The sequence below is a fragment of the Nycticebus coucang genome, chromosome 9, assembly GCF_027406575.1.
Source record: "Nycticebus coucang isolate mNycCou1 chromosome 9, mNycCou1.pri, whole genome shotgun sequence".
Taxonomy (NCBI): Eukaryota; Metazoa; Chordata; class Mammalia; order Primates; family Lorisidae; genus Nycticebus; species Nycticebus coucang.
The window spans coordinates 108,108,691-108,132,313 of NC_069788.1; the positions used below are offsets into that span (position 1 = coordinate 108,108,691).

The 23,623-nt window shown below is 48.9% G+C and overlaps 2 protein-coding genes across 5 annotated transcripts in view; one reads left to right on the top strand and one right to left on the bottom strand.

Annotated features, from left to right (window-relative positions):
- Positions 1-1,055: 1,055 nt before the first annotated feature.
- GSTZ1 (glutathione S-transferase zeta 1) lies at positions 1,056-12,173 on the bottom strand. 4 transcript variants are annotated; one of them, XM_053601137.1, is made up of 10 exons: positions 12,037-12,172; positions 8,816-8,905; positions 8,498-8,549; positions 5,839-5,906; positions 5,288-5,368; positions 4,866-4,991; positions 3,747-3,825; positions 3,215-3,267; positions 2,295-2,344; positions 1,056-1,489 (listed from the first exon to the last, which is right to left on the bottom strand). In XM_053601137.1, exons 2-10 carry the CDS (start codon positions 8,831-8,833, stop codon positions 1,363-1,365), a joined length of 654 nt encoding a protein of 217 aa, XP_053457112.1. In that variant the 5' UTR covers positions 8,834-8,905; positions 12,037-12,172; the 3' UTR covers positions 1,056-1,362. The 4 variants fall into 4 exon arrangements, with proteins under 4 accessions (XP_053457112.1, XP_053457113.1, XP_053457114.1 ...); XM_053601138.1 differs by having other exon boundaries at positions 11,965-12,103; XM_053601139.1 differs by lacking the exon at positions 8,816-8,905 and having other exon boundaries at positions 12,037-12,173.
- A 3-nt stretch (positions 12,174-12,176) lies between these two features.
- The window catches only part of POMT2 (protein O-mannosyltransferase 2), a 55,927-nt gene continuing 44,480 nt past the window's right edge, over positions 12,177-23,623 (top strand). The window contains exons 1-2 of the mRNA XM_053601130.1: positions 12,177-12,745; positions 21,271-21,355. Of these exons, the coding sequence (XP_053457105.1) occupies positions 12,288-12,745; positions 21,271-21,355 (543 nt within the window). The 5' untranslated portion in view covers positions 12,177-12,287. The remainder of the gene's footprint in view (positions 12,746-21,270; positions 21,356-23,623) is intronic.

Consider the following 23,623-nt stretch of genomic DNA (forward strand, 5'->3'; position numbering starts at 1 on the left):
GGTGAGCCTTATCCAGCTGGGCGAGTCTGGAGTAATTTGAGAAGGGTTCAGATGGCAGCAGGGCAGACAGGAGGTACCAGTAGGTCTCCCTCATCACTGCTGTGTCTCACCCACCTCCTTTGCTTGAATTCTCTTTGGCTTTGTCAGGACAAAGCTGCCTCAAGAAAAAGAGTGGTTTGGTCAGTCTAGAGCTTGGAATCCAGGTCCACTAAGAGAGAAAAGGAAGCCACAAAGGAGTTTAGGATGAGAGGGGCGAACTCAGTGCCCTGGGACTGGGGCTAGGGTAAAAAGATTTGTGGCTGAGACAAGTGGCTTCCATTTGATCGGACACACAGACCTTAATTCCCTGTCTACCTCAGCCATGCAGGTGAATGAAATCTCATGTGGGGGGTCATAAAAGGACATCTTGTTTCACCCCAGGTGCCACCCCAATCTCCTTACAACATCTCTGCCACAGGTTGGCCCTGGTTCTACATGAACACTGCCAAGCATGGGAACCAGCTCCCTCCAGGGTAGTTCCTGATAAACTGCTGCCTGGTTGGTCTCCTGAGCTGGCCTGGTCAGCAGCTATTCACAGTGCCAGGGGGGACCCTGCCTCTCACTCCCAGGACCATTCATGACCGGATTTCACGAGTACCTAGTCCTGCCTCTGTAGGTGGGGACTGAGCTGAGGGCCAGCGTGGTTCTCAGTGCTGGAGTAGAATACTTTACGTCAGGCCCATTCCTGGCCCTGGGAGCTCAGCTGGCTACTGGATGCTTTCCTTCCTGCTTCTTATTTCTGTCCTCTCTCCAGACCTTGTCTGATTCTCTCCAGACAGGCTTTTGGGCTAATTTCTTTTCCTTGCCCTTACGTCTCAGGGGCCAGGCCTGTGACAGGGTAGGCAAGGTAGCTGACTTCCTCTACTAGTCTAGGCACAAGGGGGTTCCAGGTAGGGACAGTGTTCATCTTGCAGAACCCAGCTCAGTCTTAAACAAGGTGGAGGGCTGGGTTTCAATTTAATGACAAAATTTCAGTCTGGATGTTCTTTGGAGTCAGGCATAAGAGGGCTATGGTATAGTTGCCAGGCACTTTAATCCACATTCCTCTTGCTGACACCTCATGACACAGAGAGCAGATAATGTTTCTGCCTACCCTGCTCCTGACATCTCCCAACTCCCATCCCACATGCATTTGATGAGGGGACTGAAGCAGATGAGGTTCAGCAAGAAGGCAGTCTAGGGCTAGAGTTCAAATTCAGGGGCTAGACTTCAAGTGTCCTGCCTCCCCAGTCATGACGTGTTCATTTTCAGCCTGTCAGCCTACCCAGCTTCTGCTTCTGTGTTCCTCTCCTGCCTCTGTGCCAACAGGGCAGGGTTTAGGAGCTAGGCCCTCAGTTCAGCAGGTGTATCTGGCTGCCGGCAGGGGTGAGATACTTGGAAGGCCTCCAAGGCCAGGAGCGTCTTGTTGATGCGGCTGATGGTAGGGTAGGGGGTGAGATCCACCTTGAACCTGTAGAAGAGAAACACCCTCTAAACCAGTGCTTCTCAGCCTTCCTAATGCTGCGATGTATTTTCATTGTTACAGAGGAGTTGTGACCCACAGGTCGAGAACTGCTGCTCTAAGCCAAGGTTTTCAGGGACACAGGAAGACTGTCTCCTATGGGCAATGAGGGAACAGACAGGCAGGGTGTGACGAGGTCCATGGGGCTGTCCAGAGGACAAGGAAAGCAGCTCTGCTGGGGGGGTGCGGGGCGCATTCATAGGTAGCTCTCTGGGATGAGTGGGTCTTGTGAACTATCATTTGGCATCTCTATGACCTACTATTCCTATCTAGCAATGACTGTTAGGTATTTACATATACAGAGTGTCCTTCTCCCCATGTCATGAGCTCCTTGAGGACAGGGAATGTGCCACACATTTCCATATCCCTAATTCCTAGCATGAGGCCTTCTGCAGACAGGTACTCATCTGTGCCCTGCTGGAGGGCTGATGGAGAAAAGCAGAGGCAGAGCTCACTGCCAGGTACAGACACATCACTTCTGGAGACAAGTGGCAGGTGCTCCTAGGAGTACACCAGGTGAGCCGCCACCTCTTAGAAGCAGGGGCTGTCTATATACATAACCCTGAGCTGCAGTGGGCATGGTAAGGGCATTGCACTCATTTCTTCCAGGCCAAAGTGGCTGGTGTGGCCTGTCATAGTAGGCTCACTGGTCAGCTGGGGAAGAATCTGCATGAGATGCTGCGTCAGTAGCTGAAGGAGGGGCCCTGACTGTGGGCAGAGCCAGGGAGGGGAGGGTGGTGGGGCTCTCTCTTACCTTTCAGCATTCGCCACTTGAGGCACTAAACACAGATCAGCCATGGACACCTGAAAGAGGGTTGGGGGGGTGTTGCATCAGGGTCAGCACCCCAGACTCACTCGCTGAGGGAGTGCCAGCCCCTGTTGTTCCCCTCTGCTTTGGCTCTTACACTCACCCCCCCACCCTCGTCTGCCCTTGCCCTGCCTGGGTCTGTCCTCCAGAGATGAAAGGATTCTCCCTGGCCACTCTCCCGTTGCCCTGACAACCAGCTCTATGGGTAGCCAGAGAAGGTTTGATTGCCTTGGTGGATGTTACTGTGCTTATTAAGAACTGCCATCACCAGGCACTGAGTGAGGGCCCCCAACAGAGAGGAGACACCTAGGGGCAGGTAGAACTGGAATGGAACCCTGGAACCACAGGTGGTCCAGGGCCTTAGCCTGCCGGAGTAAAGGGCACGGGATTCTAGAATCTCAGAGTTGGAAGGAAACTGAAAAATCATTTCCTCTAGCTCCACAACTGATGCCTAGATTCCCCTGGTCATCTTGGAGACACAGCCTTCTATCTGAGGACCTCTCTCCCTCCTAAGATGGTCTTATAGGGGTGAGCTCAGCAGCTCTCTAGGAGTCAGTTCTGCTTGGCACAGAGGTCCCCCTACAATCCCCTTCTCTAAACCCTGTCTGCCAGGCAGTGATGAGAGATGGCGTAGTAGTAGGGCGCCGGTCCCATATGCCGGAGGTGGCGGGTTCAAACCTAGCCCCGGCCAAAAACCAAAAAAAACACACACACACACACACACACAAAAGAGTGCTAGACTATAGGCATGAGCCACTGTGCCTGGCCAAGAAGAGAGATGGCGGAGTGTAAGTGGTAGAGGTGATGGCCAGAGGTATGAGGCAGGAGGATGCTGTGGGCAGGTCTGGGTGGGCAGGACAGCTTACCTCGTCTCCTACACAGTACTTGCCCGACGTGCTCTGTAGGATCTGCTCCAGAGCTATGGGGAGGCCATGTGAGTAATGTTACTGGGCACAGAAAGGAGAAATGGGCCTCAGTAGGCCTTGGCCTCCATGTCTATGAAATGGGTGCCTGAGTGACAGGCCAGTGCTGGTGGGAATGTGGCGCCAAGTCTCAGGAAAAGTAGCTGGTATTCCCTCAGGCTTCTCAAGTCCAGCCCCCACACCCCCCACCAGAGTGGACAAGCCTGTGCTGGCCTTGGCTTCCTGGCTGGCATGGGATGGGTGGTGAAGCAGAGGGGGGACAGGCAGCTCTGCAGGGCTGTGGGCCCCAGGTACTGAGGTTCCTGAAAGTGCTGGAGCTTGGGGCCAGGTGTGGATGCCGGGCCAGTCCACTGCCTCCCCAGCATTGCCCTCATCCATGCCACTGTCAAGGCCAAAGCAGCCTGGGAGGTTGAGGTACCTGAGGGCTATTTCTCTGAGGCATCACCTTGGGGCACTTTCTGGAGTATGAACTCACCCTTGAAGCCCGAAGTGATGGTGTTCTGGGCCCAGGTCAGCTGGTTCTCCTGTCCCACTTGCTTCAGGACAGACAGATTCTGGGTAGCCCAAGAGAGATCTGTGATTGCTTTGGAAGCCAGGCTTCCCTTTGGCTAAGCCCATTCAGGAAGCTCCTTCCATCTGCCCCTGGCTGTACACCTATCCCTTGACCTGGACTCTGAGCTCCTTCCTACCATCAGGGCCCTGAGGCTGGAGGAGGTAGCCTACCCAGCAGCCACCTTCCCAGCTGCCCCAATGCCCTGGTAGTCTGAAACCCACATGATTCTGTCAGAGATGTGTAAGAGTAGGAACACAGGATGTGGCCCTAACCTGATGACTATGTGGCCCTAACCTTGTACCCAGTGCTCCTCCCCTGCCTGGTTCCTCCTGAGGAGACAAGTAAGGTAAGCCAGGGGAGGAGGGTGAGGGAAGTGCATGGGACAGGATCTCATCAATTTCAATTCTGGTTCTATCTCTGCACCCCTGGAGCCCTTTAACTTCCAGACTTCAGTTTTCTCATCTATAAAATGGAGATGTCTGTCTGCTTCAACCTCCTTTGATAAAAAAAAAAATGACACAGGTGCATGGGTCCCAAGGTGCAGGCTTGGTCCCTGCTCTGCTACCACTTAGCTGTGTGACTCAGTAAAGTCACTCCATCTTCTTGGGGCTATTTCCTTGTTCTCAAAGTCAGGAGTTAGCATGGATGAACTGTCTTATACTGAATTGTTTTACTGGTGAAAACTTAAAAAAAAAAAAAAAATGTCCTATGAGAATCCCAGTATATGACAGATACAGTCTCAGGTTAGAGACTGCTCAGGCCCTCCCCCTGCCACCCTGGCCCTCTCCCCACCTCGAGTACCTCTAGATGTGTCCTTGGAAACTTATGGCTCCTCAGAATGCAACTGGAGACCCACTGGGTGGCTGATTTCTGGGATCCCTCCTGCCTTCTGCCATGTGGTCTAGGTTGAAGCCCCTGAGAGTCCCTCTCTGTCCCCCGGTCATCCTACTCCCACTGCAGCCTCTCACTTGCCACCAGTGGTTTGAGTGTCCAGGTAAGAGTGTGTGAGGGGTATGGGGTGCATGTTCACAGGTGCCACACCTGCAGGGGCTGGATGCCACCAGCGATGAGGTCAGAGATCATTCGCACACTGGCCCTCTTCTTTGGGTCCTGAGGCAGAAGTCGTGGCGTGGGACGAGTCTCTTCCAGATACTCAATGATGGCCAGCTGTCCAGAGGGGAGCAGTGAGGCAGGAGAGAGGGTCGGGACTCCTGGATCTGGGAGGACAGGGCCAGCACACTCCCCATACTCGTGTGAGCCCTTCTGGACCTTATCTGGCAGAATGTGGGTGCCCGTGTGCTTGAACCTGTGCCTCTCTCGACAAGTATTTATGGAGCCCCTCCTATGTGCAAGGTACCCTAGCGGCCCACGGGCCAGCAAGAGATATGAGGTGTCTTCACTGAGGGCAATGGTCTACCCAGGGGCCTCCCCAGGGGACAGGCCTCCCCAGGCTCTGCACTCACTGACTGGCCGATGGTAATCCCATCAATCTTCAGGGCTGGCACCTGCTTCATGGGATTCAATGCCTGGAATTCCTTGGAGAACTGTAGAGACAAGGCCCCAGTGGGCTGGGTGGCCGGGCCTGGGCTGGCTAGCGTAGAACCCTTCCCTGGGGATCCACGCAGAGGCCCAAACCCCAGCAGCTGCTGAGCTACAGGATTCACCATGGTGGCCCAGCTATGTGCATTTCCCACCATGGCCACCCGGGCACCTACCCGAGCCAGCCAGCCAGAGGGTCCAGCATGGGGCAAGGACCCAATTGCCATCTGTCCTTGAGGGGTCTGGCCCCGGACACCCAGGCTGTGGTACAGAGCCGGGAACCTACACCCTTCACAAGGCTCCTACTGTGGCAGAGTATCCCACTTTGTCCTGCAAGGGAGAGCCAGCAGCCAGCTCCAATCAGAGGCATCACAGGACACAGTTTCACTTCTAAGGGGCAGACCTCCCCACCCCCACCTGATACAACTCCAAGGCCTCCAATTCCCACATTGTGACCTGGGGACAGCCTCCTTACTTGTTGGCCCCCGTCCTTTACGAGGTTGATGGGCATCGTTTCGTAGTCGATGCCTTTCAAGGCCAGAGCTAGGAGAGACCACAGACAGCAGAGTCAGGGGACAGCCTCTGGCTCCACTCCAGGGGGACATGAGCCTGTACATGGGGAGGTTTCTCAACACCCCCATGTAGTCAGAACCCAGCTTCTCTCCAGCTTTCTGACATCCTCTGACCCCCTACCACAGGTACGTGGTGCTCTGCCTCGCTCACCTCTGACTCTTGGAGCTCTTGCCCTCTGGAACCCCAACAGGACCTCATGCCCTCCGGGTGGTGCTCTAAAGGTGTGTGCCCTGGCACACTGTGGGCTCCTAGAGGACAGCACGGGTGTGTTCTGTTCACCCCCACCCCTCCAGGGCCCTCTAGGGTCTTAAACAATGGTGAGAAGAGTGTCTTTGTTGGAGATGTGCAATTATTCCCTCAATAGGTATCTAAGGGCCAAGGTCACTCAGGTGATCACACAGAGTATATCCCTTTTGGGAGGGAGAAAAATCTTTCTTTTTTTAAAATTTCAGATTAATATGAATTTTTTTTTTTTTTTGGGTCTCATTATGTCACCTTCCGTAGAGTGCTGTACTGTCAGGGCTCACAGCAACCTCCAACTCTTGGGCTTAAGCAATTTTCTTGCCTCTGCCTCCCAAGTAGCTGGGACTGCAGGCACTTGGCACAACGCCTGGCTATTTTTGTTGCTGTTGTAGTTTTTGTCATTGCTGTTTGGCAGGCCTGGGCTGGGTTGGAACCAGCCCTGGTGTATGTGGCTGGCACCTTAGCCACTGAGCTACAGGCAGCAAGCCAATATGAGGTTAATGTTAACCTACAGATGATTAGGTTACATTGTTTGCATTTGTTAGGTAAGGTTCAAGTTGTAGTTGAGTCCTTCACCCAGGCGATGTGCTGAACACCCTTGCTTTGTACCCATTAAGTGAGACCACACCCATTCCCCTCCCTCCCTCCTTCTCCTCTTTCCTCCTCCCACTTCCCCCCACCTGAATTTGTGTTTTTCTCTCATGTGCAGGTGTAGTGGTTTATTTATTGGTCCTTCCAATCCACTCTCTCTGTTCTCAGGGTTGTTTACTATAAATTCCAGAGGGGCATCAGGCTCTTTGGTGGTCTTGGAGCATTTTCTGTGACCTCAGTGACCAGATTTCCTCTCTATCCCCTTTGGTAATCTCCCTTGGCAAGCTAAGGGGAAAAAAGGTTAGGTCACCCCTAGCACATAACACTGAATGTGTGCTTGCCTATGTGTGCCAGCATGTTGGGAGTTAAAATGTGGTGACAGCCAGTCTTGGGCAGGGGCAGAAGGGTGAGGGGAGTAGAAGGAGATGTGTGATAGTGTGAAGAGAGCCTGGGGGACTGGAGGACATCAGGCTCCCCTTCAAGCTTGTCATCTCCACTCTGGAAAAACCACTCTGAAAGGTGGTTGAGGCCGAGTGGGAGAGGCCACAGCACGCAGGTCCTACAGCAGAGGCTCTGGGATCCAGGGACAGGGGTGCCTTCTTGTAGGAAAGTTTCTTCTGGCATCCAGGGCTCTGGCTTACTGACTTCAGAAAGAACCAAGTGATGACTTGACAGCCATATCCACCAAGGGTGGTAGGTTCCAACCTGGCCCTGGTCAGCTAAACAAGAATGATAACTGTAACAAAAAATAGCTGGGCATTGTGGCGGGTGCCTGTAGTCCCAGCTACTTGGAGGCTGAGGCAAGAGAATCGCTTAAGCCCAGGAGTTTGAGGTTGCTGTGGCAACCATGGCACTCTACCCAGGGTGACATATGTGACTCAGTCTCAAAAAAAAAGAACCAAGTGACTGCAGGGTAGGGGAAGAGTCATGGAGGATGGCTCTGCAGTTAGGGCCTGGTGGTGCTAGAGGCAGGTTACCCCAGTTTGAATTTCATCCCATTCAGTTGCTAGCTGTGTGGCCTTGGGCAAGTACTTTCATGGGCCTCTGAGCCTCAGTTTCCTCATCTGACAAGCAGTAATTAAAAACGTGGATTCGGGAGCCAGACTATGAGATTCAAATTCCAGCTCTGCCTTTTAGTAGCTGAACAATCTTGGGCAAGTTATTTAACTTTCTTGTGCCTCAGTCTTTTCATCTGTACAATGAGAACAGTAATAGTCCCTCCCTCCTAGGGTTGAGGAACATGAGCTTTTTCTCAGTGCGAGCGGCTACAACTAAGACCTTTGCCAAGGGCTGTAGCTGAGGGAGGGAAAGGTCTAGAGACTAAACCAGAGGGCCCTAGTTTCTACTTCCCCCAAGCCTGTGTTTGACCACTGTTCAGTTCTGTTTAATTTGCCAGATCAAATAAAAACTGAAGGAGGCCAGCTGTTTCCCTGTCAGTTACCAGGGACCTTTGGATTTTGTGATCCTGCTTTAAGCATCATTGCCAAGGGCTCTGGAGAGCAGCAGTGTTGGGAGAAGAGGCAGTCCCAAGAGGAAAAACAACCCCTTTACCCCTTCCAAGAGGTGCCATTCAGGGATGGAGGCTCCAGGAGAGAGGGGATGCTGGCTGCTGGGGGAAAGTCTTACCTGACGTAGCACCCTTTCCATCCCTGGGCTCCGCACCCAGGGCTTCCCCACTCCATCCCACCCCACCCAGGCACCCAGGTGGGTGGAGGTACAGCTCTTACCAATTCGCACTCTCCATGAGCAGGAGCTCCGGAAATAGGAATAGAGGATAGGCTAAGGAGAGAGAGGACAAAGGGGCACGTTAATCCGTGTTTGGTGAGTTCTCAGCCTCAGGTGCACCCGCTGGTGAGGAGGAATCAGCCCTAAGGCAAGGGGGGCTCCAAGCCCATACTGCTTCCTCTCATTCGGCCAGAACTTCCTCTGTAGGCCTGTGTCTGAGCAACTCAGGCCTGATTTCCCCTGGGAGTCATGGGAAGTCCCTTGGCTTCAAATTGTGCTGAGTGGTCCCCAAAGGGGTAGCCTGCGAGAGCCTTCCTTACCTTGGTAGACTCAGTCATGGTTCTGTTGTTACCCTTGGCCTCCTCAGGGAATGTCCCCTCTCACAAAGCTGCTGGGCAGTGGAAGGAAGCCTGAGGGGTTGGATCCCATGAGCCAATGGGGAATTTGGACCGGACAGGCGTCAGGGGAACTTTGATTCCGGGTGGAAAGGGCATCTCTTTCCAACTCCTGGGAAGTTTCTTATGCTCCTGGTGGAGCCAGGTTTGGTGTTCTGGGCAGACAGTATGGCCTGGCTTTAGGCAGTGGTGTGTGTGACAGAGTGGCTGGTTGCAGGTATGCCAGCTTTAATGTCCAGTTCTATGATGACATAGGCTCCTTCCAGCATTGGCAGAACAAAACACTCTAGTTTTTTAAGTTTTGGTGCCCATCTCCTTCAACCTCTCCTCCAACTATCAGTCCTCCAGACTCTCAGCTGGCCATGTAAAAACAGCTACAGATATACCCATTCACCAAAAAGGTGAGGTTGCAAGCTGGCAGTTCACAGGGATCCTATCTGGCCCTCAGAAGTGTCCTATTTAGTCTACACAGAAGTTTAAGTGTTTCAACTAGTTATCAATGTTTATAAATCAGGACCTTTCATATATAAATTCTGTTGTCTGTTTTTTTTTTTTTCTAAGAGATGAGGTCTCCTGCCCAAGCTAGAGTGTGGCAGCATCATCATAGCTCACTGTAGCCTGAAACTGCTGGGCTAAACTGATCCTCCTATCTCAGCCTCCTAAGTAGGTGGGACTGTAGGTACACACAGCACACCTGACTTGTTTTTTCTTTAAAATATGTGGAGACAGTGGATTTGGGTTCCTGAGTAGCAGCAATTGACTGGAGCAGATTAATGGCCCCTGCCAGTTACATATGCCCTCTTGGGTCTGCCACTGCCCATGCCTGGCCCACTTTTCTCAATTTTTTAACCTTCAAGCCCGTGGAGGCAGCTGAGTGTGTGACCTCGAAAATTTAAGAGACTCAAAGGTAATTTCTCTGGTACTTCTTGGGTAATCAGTATTTCAAAGCAAGACCCAGGGAAAGAGTTGCCAGTGATCAGCACTCATGAATCTTCCCAACATATGTAACATCCTTGAGGGAGGACTTGATGGAGTTTCTCAGATCACTCCTATTACTCTTCTGAGACCCCCTCTTCCCTCTGTCACCACCCCCTGTCCCCCCCACCCCTGCCCCTGCACTGCACACCAAGTTGCTATCTGATCTTGCTCTCACTATCCCTGCACTAATAATTTAGTCTTCTAGGTGGGCAAGGGCACAAATGGAAACACAGGCCCTCCTAAGGTGGTTTCCAAGCCCAGGAATCCCAATCTGTCCTCAAGGTACCTTTTATGGGGACAGTAAAGATGTTTCTGGCACAGATATCAGGCAATAGGTGGCAAGTGTCCTTTGTAAGAGGAACAGTTGGGTGGCCACAACTGGATCTTCTTTATTTGGAGACACATCCCTTTCCTTACCTAGCTTAGCTGGTGGGACCCCTGAGGTCAAGAGAAAGAAACTGCTGGTGAGGGACAGACCACTAGAAAGTGACAGACATTAGCTTAGAATCCTTAAGAAATGCCTTACCTAATGACTAAATGCTACACCCTTGACCTGTACTGAGGGTGATCAGAGGCATGGTGAATGTCACTGTTCTCCATTATGCCCCTTAAGTAGGAAACCTGAACTGTTAGGCAATTTCTTTTTTTTTTTTTTTTTTGAGACAGAGTCTCACTTATGTCACCCTCACTAGAGTGCCGTGGCGTCACAGCTCACAGGAACCTCGGACTCTTGGGATTAAGTGATTCTCTTGCCTCAGCCACCCAAGTAGCTGGGACTACAGACGCCAACCACAACGCCCAGTTATTTTTTTGTTGCAGTTGTTTAGCTGGCTCAGGCTGGGTTGGAACCTGCCACCCTCGTGTATGTGGCTGGAGCCGAACGGAGCCGGCAATTTTTGTTGGTTCTCTTACCAGTGATAACTACATAAACAGTTCTTTGGTCCTTTTTGCACTTACAGAACTAAATTTTAAGCCCAAGTATCTATCTTATCACCACTCTTGGAAAGAATCGTGTTTCCAATTCAACTATATACTGTTTACTAACGCTTACATTATTTTTTAATTTTATTATTATTTTTTGAGACAGAGTCTAGCTCTGTCGCGCCACCCCCTCCTTCCAGAGTGCAGTGGCCTCATCATAGCTCATTGCAACCTCAAACTTCTGGGCTCAAGTGATCCTCCAGACTCAGCCTCCTAAGTAGCCTGGCTAATTCTTCCCATTTTTAGAAGAGATGGGGTCTCTTTCCTCCGCTGGTATCAATCTCCTGAGCTCAAGTGATCCTCCTTTCCTCGACCTCTCAAAGTGCGAGGATTACAGGAGTGAGCTACCGCGTCAGGATTTATTTTTGAGAGTCTTACTTTGTCCCCCTTGGTAGAGTGCCGTGCTGTCATAGCTCACTGCAACCTCGAACTCTTGGGCACAAGCAATCTTCTTTGTCTCAGCCTCCCAAATGGCTGGGACTACAGGCGCCCGCCACAATGCCCGGCTATTTTTAGAGACCGGATCTGCTCTTACTCAGACTGATCTCCAACTCCTGAGCTCAGGTTTTAAACATCTCTTACATGTGAGTTTAGAAAAAGACTCCTAAAATCTCATCTGGAAGTTGGAGGGCTATACATTATTAAGGTGACGCTATCTCTCACCTAACGCATAGCTTTCCTTCGTGTTACGACAGCGGTTCTCAAATTTCAAAGTGCGCGTAAGACTCATCTGGGTAGCTTAACAAAAGCACAGATTCTCGGGCCGTTCCATCAGAATTAACACGATGGCTCTGGGACGGACCCCGGGAAGTGCTTGTTACAGCCAGGGACTGCGATTACTCTCCTCGCCCCTCGAGCTCTCTCAAAATGCAAACACGCATCGGACGAAAGAGCAGCACGTACGGCTGTGCGGATCTGGGAGGCGAGGATTGACGTTTGGAAGTTGTGCAGTGGTAACAGGGAGCCGCCTTGCCCAACACACTTCACCAGGGACCTACTCTCCTCCAATTCCCGAAGACCCCCTGCACCTACAAACAGCGCGCAGACGCAGAGCGCGCTTGGCCGGCGCATTGCACGCTGGGAGTCGTCAGCTGCGGGCCGGCGGAGGGGCTCACCTTTGACCCCGCCCCCCCAGGCCTTCTTCGTGTTCCTAACTAGCGTCCCTCTCCCGGATGCGTGGCACAGACCTTCCCCGCTTGCATCTCGCACTTTGCGCCTGAGACTCGTCCACGAGTAAGACCCAGCGACACCCCGATGAGTCAGACCCTTAACTGCCGTCCGGATAGGGCGACTGGACTAGAATGATCTTTCCCGTCGCTTCCGTCCGGCCCAGCCCTCCTGCCACGCCCCGCCTCCCGGCGCTGCTGGGAGTTGCAGTCCTCTGAGTCCATCCCGCTCCCGTCTGGCCTCCGGGCCTCCCTGCCTTGCCGGTCCCGACATGCTCTGCGCCACCGGCCGCCTCCTAGCGGCCCGGGCGGCCGCCACGCTGTCCGCCCCGCCCGGCGCCCGGGGCTCTGCGCTCCGTTGCCGGCGCAGGGAACTACTTTTTCCAGAGCACTCCGAGCCGCCATTTCGTGACTTCTTGGCGGGACGGCTGACAAGACCTAGTGTGCCTCCGGGCCGGAGGGTGATCTTGAGGAGGGGGAGGATGCCGCCAGCCACTGGCGGAGGCTTGGCAGGGTCCGAGCTGCGTGCCCGCAGGGGCCGCTGTGGACCCCCGGCGGCTAGGCCCGCGAGGCGGGACGTGGCCGCTGAGGCTGCAGCGCCAAGCCCCAAACGGTCTGCTCTGGGCTCGCAGCGCCTCGAGGCGGCCGGCTGGTGGGCCCTACTGGCCCTGGTGACGCTACTGTCCTTTGCCACCCGCTTCCACCGTCTGGAAGAGCCGCGGCACATCTGGTGAGTGACAGGGAATCCGCGGGCACCATGGCAACCGGGAGGGAAGAACGCCGCCCTCTGATTGGCCCGAGGGCACGAAGGGGCGGGGGTTCACTGGAGGTGGGGCGGGGGCCTAGGCGGAGGAGAAATTGAGGTTTCGAGTGGTTGCCCTCTCGCGAAGTGTGGGCGCTGTAAGAAGAGTCCTTGTGTTCTGGTTGGGATAGTGGAGCTCTTAGGATCTGAGGAAGCAATGCTCATTTCTTCCAGGTTATACTGGAGTGCCTCACCTGGCTGTCGAATTGTGTTTTTTTTTTTGGGAAGGGGCAGTTTCTGGCCAGGGCTGGGTTTGAGCCCGCCACCTCCTGCATATGGGGGCGGCGCCCTACTCCTTTGAGCCACAGGCGCCACCCCAAATTGTGGTTTTTTAAAGGTGCTTTGAATGTCACAAAGAATTGGGAAATTCCTGGTACAGAATTTACCAAGGCCTGAGTTCCTGTTCTGCACGGTGGTTTGAAGGCATCAGCAGAGGGGAATGTTCCTAACTGGGTGCCTTCATCCTTTAGAGCAGAGATAGTTTGGGTGTCCAGGAATGGTGACGGAGTTCCAGGAAGCAGATCGAAGGTTGTCCTCTGGAGAAGAGATTTATTTTTTAAAAAGCTTTATTTTGTACTGCTCAGAAGCTAGGTTGAGGCATAATCAAAGTTTATTAGCGGAGCATTAAAAGTATTAATTTGGTTTCTGGTTGGAAGGAGGAAAAGTTTTATACAATTTGAAAGTTGCTGGTTTATCTGGCCAACAAGTGATAATCAGGTTTTCTCAGTAACACTGAGAAGAAAGTTAGTGTAGAGGATGTTATAAAACAAGCAAGAAAACAAACTGTCAGGGTTGCACTACTTGGAATTTAAGCAATTAGCCTGTTACTGTGTTTTGACTACTGGCAGAAGATAGGAGACCCCTGGGTTAGAGACAAAAGACTTGATTACAGGAAGCAGGATGAATAGCAGCTTATTGGAGGCAGTTTCCCTTGCCTCCAGGTCCCACAGGGTGATGCTGAGGGCGCAAATGGACAACTGCACACATGGTGGGTTGCATCGAAGCAAAGGAATAAGAAGCTTGGGGAATCTACGGTTTATAGCATACAGTAAACATACCTATTCTCTCTCCTGGAGGGAGTATGTCACCTCATCTCTCAAGGTTGCTTGAGAAACAATCCTGAAAAATGGTCTAGGTGAAATACAGTCAGGGCCTTGCATTCTTTGCATTCCCAGAAAGATGTGTAGATGTATGAGACATCCAACACTCTGTCTTACCCCACCATCCTACACTGTCTTGGCTTCCAGCAGATTTTTACATGCAACTCCTTTGGCTAATCTGATTACCTGGGCTGACAGAGGTAGGGACCAAATATGTTCGACTTGTCTCATGCAGCATTTAATTAAGACTTTTATCAGTGGGACTCTAAGCAGCAGGCTGCAGTATTTACCTCAGCCATGCTCTCTGGGGTCCTGGATTCAGCCATCTGTAAATAAGTCCTGGAGGGACCAAGGAAGCTCATTTCAGATAGCTGGGATGCAGTCTAAGGCAATCTGTTAATAACCTATGCACAGGTTAGATTTGCCTCTCATCTTTGGTGCCATTGCCAATAATTTACACACACATCCCTATGCGGAAAAAATAAAGCAACTCTTATACCCAGTGGAAAGACATTTCCTGGCCCATTCTTCTTTATATACTAGCATATTACCTAAAAGAGCTCAAGTCACTCCAGGATTTTTTGTTAAATTTTATTTGGATCACCATCAAGTTTGATTTAGATTACCATCACAGTCACATGGGCATTGTCCATGAATAGTTGCAGCCTCAATCACTCAATCACCATACAAAGCATAACCCAAGAGCTTCTAGGATGTCAGGAGAAGCATATAATTTGTATCAGGTCCATGTTTGGCACTTGATGTTGTTATCATCAGACATATGGAAATAGTTCAAGACTGGCCATGTCCACAGGAGTTTTTGTTTTCATAGTGGGATGACAAACACAGCTACAGGTCAGAATGCTACATCAGTTGCCACATAACTTATGTGAACCCATGAGTGTTTTGCCAGTCTTTGGTGCTAGTCTGAGGGACACTGTTTCCCTTTTCTTTATGTCTAAGGTGTTCCATGAAAAACCTTGACTATGCCTCTTTCATGTTTACATGGATGGAGCTGGAACATACTCTTCTTAGTAAAGTATCTCAAGAATGGAGGAAAAAGTATCCAATGTACTCAGCCCTACTATGAAACTAATTTATGGCTTTTGTATGAAAGCTATAACCCAGTTATAACCTAAGAATACAGGGAAGAGGGAGAGGGAGGGGAGAGGATGGGCAGAGGGAGGGTGATTGGTGGGATTACACCTGCGGTGCATCTTACAAGGGTAAATGCGAAACTTAGTAAATGTAGAATATAAATGTCTTAACACAATAACTAAGAAAATGCCAGGAAGGCTATGTTAACCAGTGTAATGAAAATATGTCAGATGGTCTATAAAACCAGTGTATGGTACCCCATGATCACATTAATGTACACCGCTATGATTTAATAATAATAAAAAAAAGAAAATCTTGACTATTGGTCCATTGTTTCTTTCTTTCTACTGCCATATAATTAGTACCTACAACTTCATCCTTTCTCCAATTACCTCCTATCAATATTTAGACCTTTTTGCCAAGGACATTGTTAGAAAATTGACAGAGGCCCATGATATCTCCTACCTTGACACATGTAAACCACTGTTGGGGGACAGAAAAGCAGTGTACTCAACCAAGTGATCGTTATCTTTATGCTTTAGGACCATGTGACTCCAATAAGACAATCCAAGCAACTAAACTAAAATGAAGTTTAAATTCTGTAGACACCACCACTCCACTCCCAGCTGATCTTTTTTTTTTTTTTTTTTGAGACGGAGTTTCACTTTGTCGCCCTTGGTAAGGTGCTATGGCGTTACAGCTCACAGCAACCTCCAGCTCTTGGGCTTAGGGGATTCTCTTGCCTCAACCTCCTGAGTAGCTGGGACTACAGGCACCACCACAATGCCTGGCTATTTTTTTGTTGCAGTTTGGCTGGGGCCGGGTTTGAACCTGCTACCCTCCGTATATGGGGCCAGTGCCCTACTCACTGAGCCACAGGCGCCGCCTTTTTTTGGTCTTGTTTGTTTTTGATGGGGAAAAGAAAGACAAATCATGTTCAGAAATGGTCAGGGAAAAATCTCAAATGTTCAAAATAGGTTTATATAACCCTCCACACCTTTTTCTTTGGTGGCCAAGAAAAGAGCCCTCTCTGAGGATGACTGCATTAGGTGACCGAACTGTTTTACTAAAGTGTATAGACCAGGAGGAGGTGAGGGAAGTCGAGTCAGAAATCTTTTTGAGTTGACTTTTTTTGAGGGGACTATTCGGTGTTTGACAATATCAGCTGCCTATATATAGTAGGGAGTGTGGAATGTTCCTCTGAAAACTTTGACTGTTGGCCCATGGTTGGGTAGCCATTGTAAAAAAAAAAGATGTACTGTTGTTAGATTGTAGATGGTTCGGAACACTAAAAACATGAAGAGTTTAGTTTCAGGGGCCACAGTGGTATATGTAGAGTCAAATGATTGGACTGGAATAGCATCATCAACATTGAAACCTGAAAAAGTTCAGCAGTAGCAAAATACCAAAGATATCCCCAAGAAGGCAACAAATTCCTAATGTAATAATTTCCTAGGCATAAGCAGGGCCACTGCCTAGTGGTTTCCTTTACTGTAAGATAAGCAGGCCAACTTTTGGCAGGAGTCAGAATTCTGGAACGCAGTGGTAGCTTCTGCTTCACAAACATGTCGTTTGTGCTCAGTTCATAATGGTAGACGTGTTTCCACACCTGGTGGGTGGATGAACCAAGGTGGCTATGGCAGCTATCTGGATGGTGTGGCCTTGATCAGCAGCCTGATTCTAACCAGGGTCATCAGAGTACCAGCCCTTACTGTGGACATCTATGTGAGTGATCTAGACTGTCTCATCGATAGGCAGTAGTGATTTGTTTCTGCAGTTCTCAGCTCCAGAAGAGTATCTGTAATTGCTCAGTACTTAGTCTTCCAAAGCCATACCAGATGCTTCAACCTTTACTGCAGTCAGCCATCTAGAGCTGTCAGGGGCTGGCTGGCTGCTGCCATCCTTTGAACATCATTAGCATTTAATGTGGCTTAACCAACAGTGACCAGGCATAGACATTTAGAGAAATCCTTCTGAATCAAGTTCCCCCTCCTCTATCCCATCCCAAGTCAGTGCTTATGTTTCTTCTCCAGGTAGTGGAGTGGAAGATAGTTTCTCCCAAAGGGGGATCTACCAGTTCTTCATATAAAACGGAGATGCCTTTAGGGCTAGGCCGGCTATATTCTTGAATATATGATTTCCATTAGACCAGTGAGTCTTGTTGAGCCCTTCCCCCATTGGCAGTAGATTCCAAAGCTCACTCCAAAGTAGGACTATTAGGCCAGAGAGTCCTAAGGCCTTCATGGTTGAGGCAGTCAGTTTCAACGTGAGTTGCGTAGTCCTTATTCACCCTGACCTTTTGAAAAGGATGTACTTGGTACCTATGGCCAGGAGGTGGTGCTGTTATCCTGGTGAATGGCCTCTTAGCACTCCAGCCCGAAATTTGTTTTTTTTTTTGAGACAAGAGTCTCACTATGTTGCCCTTGGTAGAGTGCTGGGGTGTCATAGCTCACAGCAGCCTCAAACTACTGGGCTCAAGTGATTCTTTTGCCTCAGCCTCCCAAGTAAGTGGGACTACAGGTGCTCGCCACAAAGACTGGCTATTTTTTTGTTGGAGTTGTCTAGCCAGTAAGTTTTTTAAGTTGTGATTTCCCTTTCTCTTCTACGGATTTGTATTATTTCTCTTGGACCTTCAGGAAGAAACAGGATCACCCCTCTACATGCAACAGTTCATGAACGGAATAATCCTCTTTGATGCCTATGGGATCAATATAGCTATGCGTTCTGCAGTGGAAGCCACATGGAAGTGGCCCGAAGAGCCCTACTTGCAAGGTCACTTTATGTTCCCTTCCCACTGGGAACATGACTCTGACCCTGTTAGCTGAATTTGGAAACTTTCCTCTTGAACTAATGAGTCTAATAGGTTCACATCAGGGCCATAGTAACAGCCACCCAAAGGTTGATTATGCCCTTTCCCAGTGGAGAGTGAGGGAAGTGCTGCACGCAGAGGTGGGAGAAGCTTATTTCATCCTTTAGTTGGTCACTGGGCTTGGTACCACTTTCTCCCCATTGTTGTTGCCTGGGTCTGGTGAGCCTTGGGGCTTGGACCCCCCTTTCTTTTAGTCCCTGTACACACTGCTGCAGCTCTTCCTGCTGTCCTTAGTGCATTGGTGACCTCTGTGCCTAGCAAATCCTCCCCTGTGGGGCTGGGTGGGGTGATGTGGCCCCTGTATCCTGCAGAGCCCTGAGTTTAAGTCCATCTCTCCCTTGGTGTTCCCCAGCATGCTAGGGTGAGTGAGTGTGGCCTCAGTCCCTTTTGGGGACACAGACAGAGACTTTGGCCCCACCTTTAATCATCTTATTCTTTTGTGTTTTTTTTTTTTTTTTTTTGAGACAGAGTCTCAAGCTGTCACCCTGGGTAGAGTGCAGTGGCATCACAGCTCACGGCAACCTCAAACTCTTGGTCTTAAGCGATTCTCTTGCCTCAGCCTCCCAAGTATCTGGGACTACAGGCGCCTTGCCACAGTGCCCAGCTAGTTTTTGGTTGTAGTTGTCATTGTTGTTTGGCAGACCCAGGCTGGATTCGAACCCGCCAACTCTGGTGTGGTGGCTGGCGCCCTTGTCTCTGAGCTACAGGCGCTTCTTTTTCTTTAAAGCAGCTGACGTTGTGGTAGAGGATGCGGGATCAAGGGGCACAGAGGAGAGAGTGGTTCTGAGCCAGTAAGCAAAGCACATGCACTTTTGGCTTGAGCATGCCGCTCACCCAAGGATCTTTCAGGGTTTTCCTTTTACTCGAAGTCCTGATTATATATTGGTTTCATAATAGTACTGAGTACATTGGATCCTTGTTTCTCTGCCATTTGTTTAAACTTTGGAGACTTGTTGATTCATCAGCACATCCATACTGCTTTTTGGCTGGGCTTGCTGAGCTCGCCTCCCCATTGTCATGCTCATACCTCTTCCTTATTGGCCCAGAGGACAGATAGCAGTAACCAAGGCAGTATTCTGGCTGGTTTCAATGCACCCTGTCTCCATTCAACTTCTTTAATACGTTGGACAGTGGGGGACTCTAATACCTCATTGTCTGCCCATAGGTGCCCTCGTTTGATAAGCTCTAGCTCTCACCATCCTATGCTTGTCCCCCAAACTATCAGGGTCTGAGCTTTTATTTTAGCCCACTTGCAAGCTGATAAGTTAATCTGTCATTGTTTTATGGATGCTGGTAGAAGACAAGGTGCTGGGTCAGAGATCAAGGGCTTTATTTCCTGTGGTACAGCAAGCAGGGCAAACATCAGCATGTTGGCATCAGTGCTGCTTATCCCCAGAGTCCCAGGCGATGCTGTGGGTCTGCATGAATGCTTGCACATCGACGGGTTGCATTGCAGCTGAAGATTATTGAGTTTGGGGAATTCAGTGTTTAATAGCAAGCAATAAGCAAGAGTGCTCTCTGTCCCAGAGGGAGACACTAACTCTTCCCTCGAGGTTGTTTGCTGCAAACATAACCCTGAGAAATGGCCTGGTAAAGAGGGTCAGGACCTTGCATTCTTGGCGTACCTGACAAGGCCCCTAGGAGTACAAGAGAGCCATGGAGGACTGTCTCTCCCAACACAAACAAGCAATAAAAGCTGAGAGGAAATATGAGTATTGCTACTGGTTTTACATGAGAAAATTTTGAAGTAAAAATCTCCTGGCTTTTTGTTAGGATGTTACTTTCAAACTAACCACAAATGTTGGTGCCATCTAAATAGTGGCCAGTATACGTGGTCTGTATAGTTTCTGGAGTTCTTTCCCATGTGTTATCTGAGTAAGCCCTAATAACCCCCTAGCAGGTGGGCATGGCAGATATGTCATTGTTTTCATTGTGTAGGTTAGAAAAGAGGTCTGGAGAGAGTGAGCAGCTTTGTTAGATTATGCTGTTAGTAAGTGGTGGAGCTGGGACTGGATCTCTCTTCTGCCTGCAAACCTGTTTTGTCACACTGCTTTGAAGTTATTCCTCTCTTTGACATTACATGCCACCATGCCACTGTCTTCATCCCCTGTCAAGCAGCGTGCTTACTAGATGTAGACGTAGATTTACTGTTCTGCCCTTCTATTAGACGTGCTGAGAAAAACAAAGACAAAAATAAAACCCTACCTTTGTTTGAAAAGTGTGTTTTGCCCCTTAATGTGGTAGGTTGGTAATGACTGCTCCTGACCTGGGGATTGATGGTAACTAGAAAGTAGCCCTTCTTTTGAGCTGCGGGGAGAAAATAACAAACAGAAATGCCCAGACTCTGCCTGATGGTTGGCTGCCTTCTTAAAGCCCTCAGTATAAAGAGGTTTATGTGCTTGTATAGAAGAACAGGACTTTGCATTGTATTCGAAAGCTGATGTGTTAGAAGCACTTACTTACTTGCAAAATAACTTATGCAATGGGATAGGTTTCACTCTGAACTTAGTAGGAAAACCCTCAATTTTTATGTTCTCATTTAGTTCATTATAATAAGATCATAGTCAGAAGGTTACTTATCATAGGTTGATGAGCAAAATCAGGTTCCTGTAAAAATCATGGCTTACGAGTCCTCAAACTTTTTTTTTTTTTTTTTTTTTTGTGGTTTTTGGCCGGGGCTGGGTTTGAACCCACCACCTCCGGCATATGGGACCAGCGCCCTACTCCTTGAGCCACAGGTGCCGCCCCAAGTCCTCAAACTTTTTAAACAGGGGGCCAGTTCACTGTCCCTCAGACGGTTGGAGGGCCGGACTATAGTTTAAAAAAAAAACCATGAACAAATTCCTATGCACTGCACATATTTTATTTTGAAGTAAAAAAAAAAAAACAAAATGGGAACAAATACAATCACAGCGCCTCATGTGACCTGCGGGCCGTAGTTTGAGGACCCCTGGTACAGTCTCTCTCTGATCAGTAACCCAACAATGTGGGAATGTACCTTCTAATAGCAAACGTAGTCTCAGAAGTTAACAGATTTGGAAGAACATGTACTACAAACCTTTTCATATTACAGGAAAACTCTTTGTTTTTTAAAATAAATAGAAACTCAAGATACAGAGTAAGTACAGAAGCATTTAACTTAAATTTATGGTAACTGACTCGTAAATATTTGTTAACCTTTCTCATAAGTAAAGGCTAATGACAGCTTGAGGTTTTGCTCTCTCAAATCACTTTTGTCAAAAGCGTATTTTAAAAATTCAAACTTTTTCAGTAATTGCTGGAAATGCATAGCCTTTGGTTTTAAGATTAATTTTAACCATTCTTTATTAAGGCTATTTAGTGTTTATGATAATTTAAACATTACTGTTTCTCTTTTTTTCCTTCAGTTGGGATGAGACTCACTTTGGGAAAATGGGAAGTTACTATATCAACCGCACCTTTTTCTTTGATGTGCACCCACCTCTGGGAAAGGTGAGCAGCTCTCTAATCTGGGCAGATAGTTCCTCAGGGCTAGAGATAGGTCTCTCGTTTGGATTTAATTCTTGGACTATAGAAAAAATTCCCTGACATTGTAGACCAGTTACTTTCATGGAAAATCATTCATGTTTTAAGAGTATCTGAGCTTAGAAATGGAGAAAGAATTCATCAACTAAGGGATGGATGAACACGAGGTGGTCTATGGAATATGATTCAACCATAAAAAGGAAGGGAGTTCTCATACATGCTATAGCGTGGATGGACCTTAAAAACATTCTAAAAGGAAGAAGCCAGACACAAAATGTTACATATGATATGATTGTATTTATATGAAATGTTCAGAATAGGAAAATTCATGAATATAGAAAGTAAATTAGTGGATGTCAGGATATGGGGAGAGGGAAAATTAGGGAGTGAATACAAATGGGTATGGGATTTCTTTTTGGAATGATGAAATGTTCTAAAAGTGGGTAGTGGTGATGATTGTACAATCCTGTAAATATTACTTAAAAGTATTGATTGTACACTTTAAAATGTTAAATTTTATGTAAGTTTTATCTAAATTAAAAAAAAATAGAAGGAATGGATTACATAATGCAGAAATAGCTTGGGGGAGCTTATTGTCAACATGGGAGCTAACCCCTCCCTTCCATGTGCGTTATTTGACTTGTTCCTTTCGGATGTTTTACAATTAGAAATTCCACGAATTAGAATTCCTGTTACTCTTTTAAAAACAAACACCTCTAGGGGCGGCACCTGTGGTTCAGTCGGTAAGGCGCCGGCCCCATATACCGAGGGTGGTTCAAACCTGGCCCCGGCCAAACTGCAACAAAAAAATAGCCGGGCGTTGTGGCGGGCACCTGTAGTCCCAGCTGCTCGGGAGGCTGAGGCAAGAGAATCACTTAAGCCCAGGAGTTGGAGGTTGCTGTGAGCTGTGTGAGGCCACGGCACTCTACCGAGGGCCATAAAGTGAGACTCTGTCTCTACAAAAAAAAAAAAAACCAAACACCTCTGAGAAGGCTAATGGATTGGCCCTATAATTCACTCAAGGCTTTCTTTCTAACTGGAGACTAGGATTTTGGGCACCAATGGGACAAGAATTTGCCTGTGATTAGTTGTGAAGTGATTCGGGCACATAGCACTTGGGATGGAGGCAGAGGTGGCAGGAGGCAGGGATAGCCATCTGTTACTGGTGGACTTACGGAAGCGTGAGAACATGGGGTAGGGACCTGCAGGTGGGAGGGGTGAGAGGAAGGTAGGACAGGTGGCCCATTTCAAAATTGGCTCTGAGTCCAGGGAAAGAGTAGAAAATATTTTGTTCTTTCATGCCTCCTTTATAACCTAAAAACAATAAAAAGAACAGCAATTAAATACTTAGTTTATTCTAGGCGTCTTAGATGCATGTATCGTGTAAGCCTCACAAAAACCTTGTGAAGTAGATATTGTTGTATCCCCATTTTACAGTACAGATGAGGAAATTGGACAAGATAAGTAAAGATAAGTAGGTTGCCATGGGGAACAAAGCTAATAAGTGGTGGAATCAGACTGGCTTAGAGCCTGCTCTCAGCGCCACACTGCCTCATGGCAGCGCCTCGTCTAAGACTATGTCGTTACTACTATAGAAGTAAGTGGCAGAATCTGTTCAGTATTTGCATTGGGCTAGCCTGGGAACCAGATGTCTGCATAATAGAGGAGATTTTTCACAGGAAATCCAGCCCAGTCTTTTTTTTGAGACAGAGTCTTACTACGTCACCCTTGGTAGAGTGCCATGGCGTCACAGCTCACAGCAACTTCCAATTCTTGGGCTTAAGTGATTCTCTGGCCTCAGCTTCCCAAGTAGCTGGGACTACAGGCCCCTGCCACAACACTCGGCTATTTTTTTTTGTTGTTGTTGTAGTTGTCATTGTTGTTTGGCAGGCCAGGGCTGGGTTTGAATCTGCCAGCTCCGGTATATGTGGCTGGTGCCCTAGCTACTGAGCTATAGGCACTGAGCCAGCCCAGTCTTAGCTGGGGACTGACTATCCTTTTATGGAGTGTCAGCACACTGTGGACGTGTGGAAGAGACTGGCTGATATCTTTAATTTACTTAGGCCTCCTTCCTCAACAGCTGAAGGGAGAAAAGTGAGGCTTCTTTCTGAGGTACTCCCAGGGAATGTGGCCCGTCTATACCGGTAATTTACCTTCTGATGGTTCTGTGTTCTATCTGGTTGAAAGAGAGTGTTAGAGGGCAGTGCCTGTGGCTCAAAGGAGTAGGGCGCCAGC